The 3,117-nt window shown below is 38.4% G+C and overlaps 1 protein-coding gene across 1 annotated transcript; it reads left to right on the top strand.

The window, feature by feature from the left end:
- Positions 1 to 448: 448 nt before the first annotated feature.
- Positions 449 to 2,040, top strand: tnni1c (troponin I, skeletal, slow c; the record flags this gene model as incomplete). The annotated part of the gene is made up of 6 exons (XM_085465265.1): positions 449 to 481; positions 769 to 810; positions 968 to 1,099; positions 1,197 to 1,286; positions 1,410 to 1,592; positions 1,693 to 2,040. Coding segments are annotated over 6 exons (717 nt in total), but the record flags the coding sequence as incomplete, so codon positions are not given.
- Positions 2,041 to 3,117: the final 1,077 nt, after the last annotated feature.

Raw genomic sequence — 3,117 nt, forward strand, 5'->3', positions numbered from 1 at the left:
AGGCTGTGGTTGCTGCTGCACGCAATGTTGATGGTGAACAGATCAAAACACTGACAGAATCCATGGATGGCAGGCTTTTGAGTGTCCTTGCAAAGAAAGGTGGCTATATTGGTCGCTGCTTTGTTTTTGTTTTGTTTTTGAATGTCAGAAATGTATATTTGTGAATGTGGAGATGTTATATTGGTTTCACTGGTAAAAATAAATAATTGAAATGGGTATATATTTGTTTTTTGTTAAGTTGCCTAATAACTATGCACAGTAATAGTCACCTGCACACACAGATATCCCCCTAAAATAGCTACAACTAAAAACAAACTAAAAACTACTTCCAAAAACATTCAGCTTTGATATTAATGAGTTTTTTGGGTTCATTGAGAACATGGTTGTTGTTCAATAATAACATTATTCCTCAAAAATACAACTTGCCTAATAATTCTGCACTCCCTGTACATCATCCATTGCCCCCAAGGGAGAGGCGAAGGTATTTATATTTTTATATTATCATATGATTATTAAATTAAGTCTTATATTTCTAACCTGTCAAGAATGTGTTTTTATATTTGCAGACTGTATACTTTCATGCAGCAGAAAAAAGAAATAATTTCAGTGTCATTGTGAAATATTTATGTCAGTTTTATTTGATATGATCTGACATTTAGTTTCTCATTATAGAAAAAAAGGTAATCATTTAAATGGTTGATGAGCACTTAATTAAGCAATGTGGCATTTCAAGTCATCAATAATATGTAAGATTTGTATTGTTTCCAGCCTAAATGCAAGATTTCTGCGTCACGCAAGCTATCACTAAAGGTAAATAATTTGGCAAAAAATGCACGAGCCATAATAACTCCTGAATATATAATAAATAGAATGTCATTATTAGAATGTTCTTTCCTATAACAACCAATATTAAAATTATAAGCGATAACCAGATGACACAAATGAAAACCTCTTTGACTTTTTCGAGATCCTTCTCCTGACTCGTGCAACGGAAGACTTGGAGGCAGAGAAAACTGCAAATGAGGAAGCGAAGGTTCGATACCTGAGGGAGAAGCTTCCACCGCTGCAGCTCAGAGGGTTAAACATTGATGATCTGCAGGTGTGAGCTTATGATACTCTGAGTAAGCATATGGGCTTGACAATGTTTTTAAAGCCCATTAAGTGTCATGAATTGAAACTTATTTTTTTCTGTGTAGAAAGTCTGTAAGGAGATTCATGAAAAGATTCATGTGGTGGACGAGGATCGCTATGACTGTGAAGCAAAGGTTCTCAAGAACTACAGAGATGTATGAGCTCAGCAAACATCATAATACACCTAGTTAAACTAAAATATGTTGACACGCTTCCCCCCCCCCCCCCCCCCCCCTTTAACAATAAGCCACCAATAAAGCTTTTCCCTCTATTGCTAGATCAACAAGTTGAAGCTAAAGGTACAGGACCTTGGAGGAAAGTTTAAGAAACCAGCTCTCAGGAAGGTGAGAGTGTCAGCAGATGAGATGTTGAAAGCTCTGTTTGGATCGAAAACTAAGGGCTCCATGGATCTGAGGGCCAATCTCAAGTCTGTAAAGAAAGAAGACATCAAACAAGAGAAGGTTTGCTCTAGCAACACACATAATTGGTATCTAGGTACATTCAAATAAGCAGCCAAATAAAACTGCAGAATCTGATGGTCTGAATGCGGCTTTACTTTAGGAGCTGACGATGGAGGTGGGTGACTGGCGTAAAAATGTGGAGGCCATGTCTGGTATGCAGGGCAGGAAGAAGATGTTTGATGCTAGAGTATTTAAAAGTAGAATGGGAGGGAGAGCCTTCAGTTTTCAGGCCCCTCTTCTGTGGAACCAGCTTCCAGTTTGGATTCGGGAGACAGACACTATCTCTACTTTCAAGATTAGGCTTAAAACTTTCCTTTTTGCTAAAGCATATAGTTAGGGCTGGACCAGGTGATCCTGAATCCTCCCTTAGTTATGCTGCAATAGACTTAGGCTGCCGGGGGATTCCCATGATGCATTGAGTTTTTCCTTTCCAGTCACCTTTCTCACTCACTATGTGTTAATAGACCTCTCTGCATTGAATCATATCTGTTATTAACCTCTGTCTCTCTTCCACAGCATGTCTTTTATCCTGTCTTCCTTCTCTCACCCCAACCGGTCGCAGCAGATGGCCGCCCCTCCCTGAGCCTGGTTCTGCCGGAGGTTTCTTCCTGTTAAAAGGGAGTTTTTCCTTCCCACTGTCGCCAAAGTGCTTGCTCATAGGGGGTCATATGATTGTTGGGTTTTTCTCTGTATCTATGAAGCGCCTTGAGGCGACTTTTGTTGTGATTTGGTGCTATATAAATAAAATTGAATTGAATTGAATTGAATGCTGCTGGTGGGGCCCAGTGAACAAATTCCTTCATGTGCTGACGCTGCAGGATGGATGGAGGAAGATTTAATGAAAGAACTTTAATTGAAAGTGAAAAAAAATTAACCAAAATTTAACATAACATTTATAAAATCAAACTAAAATGAGTCAAAAATAAAATGGGATAGTCAAAAACTGAAAATTACAAACCTAAAAGTAAATGAATTCATAAATTACTAGTGGAGACTAATACGCGATGAAGTTCAGAGCTTGACCATTACAATAAGATATACTCCATGGACAACTGGATTGGTTGGACTTAGATTTTAGGCATATTATCATATGGTGATAATACTGTATTTCATTTGTGAGTGTAGCAGATTTACATTGCTTGGCATTGTCCTTGTACACGGTAATGGAGCTGTATTTCTTCTGTCTCCACTAAGGAATGCCATAAACTTGCAGTGCCACCTGAGATATTTAGAGCAAGGATATACTTAGCCTTTCTTCTTCTATGGAATGAATTCCTCTCCGGTTAAAAACAGCAAATATTGTCACACATACTGATACTTGTCCTTGAACTAGCGTCAAACACTGTCAGCAAGACAGGGGGTTGAATAATCAAGGGTGTTGTGGATGGAGTCAGCAGCCTTTAAGGACTCTAAGGGTGATGGAAAGAATTTGTGTATGACTGACAATGCTATTTTTACTGCGTGAAGTTATTTCATTTAGTATAACAGTGGCCTATATGCACTACAATAGTACAGCTTCTGTCTA

Source organism: Copadichromis virginalis, linkage group LG7, assembly GCF_057382275.1.
Source record: "Copadichromis virginalis isolate Kocher_CV1m ecotype Utaka linkage group LG7, C_Virginalis_male_GT1.1, whole genome shotgun sequence".
Lineage (NCBI taxonomy): Eukaryota > Metazoa > Chordata > Actinopteri > Cichliformes > Cichlidae > Copadichromis > Copadichromis virginalis.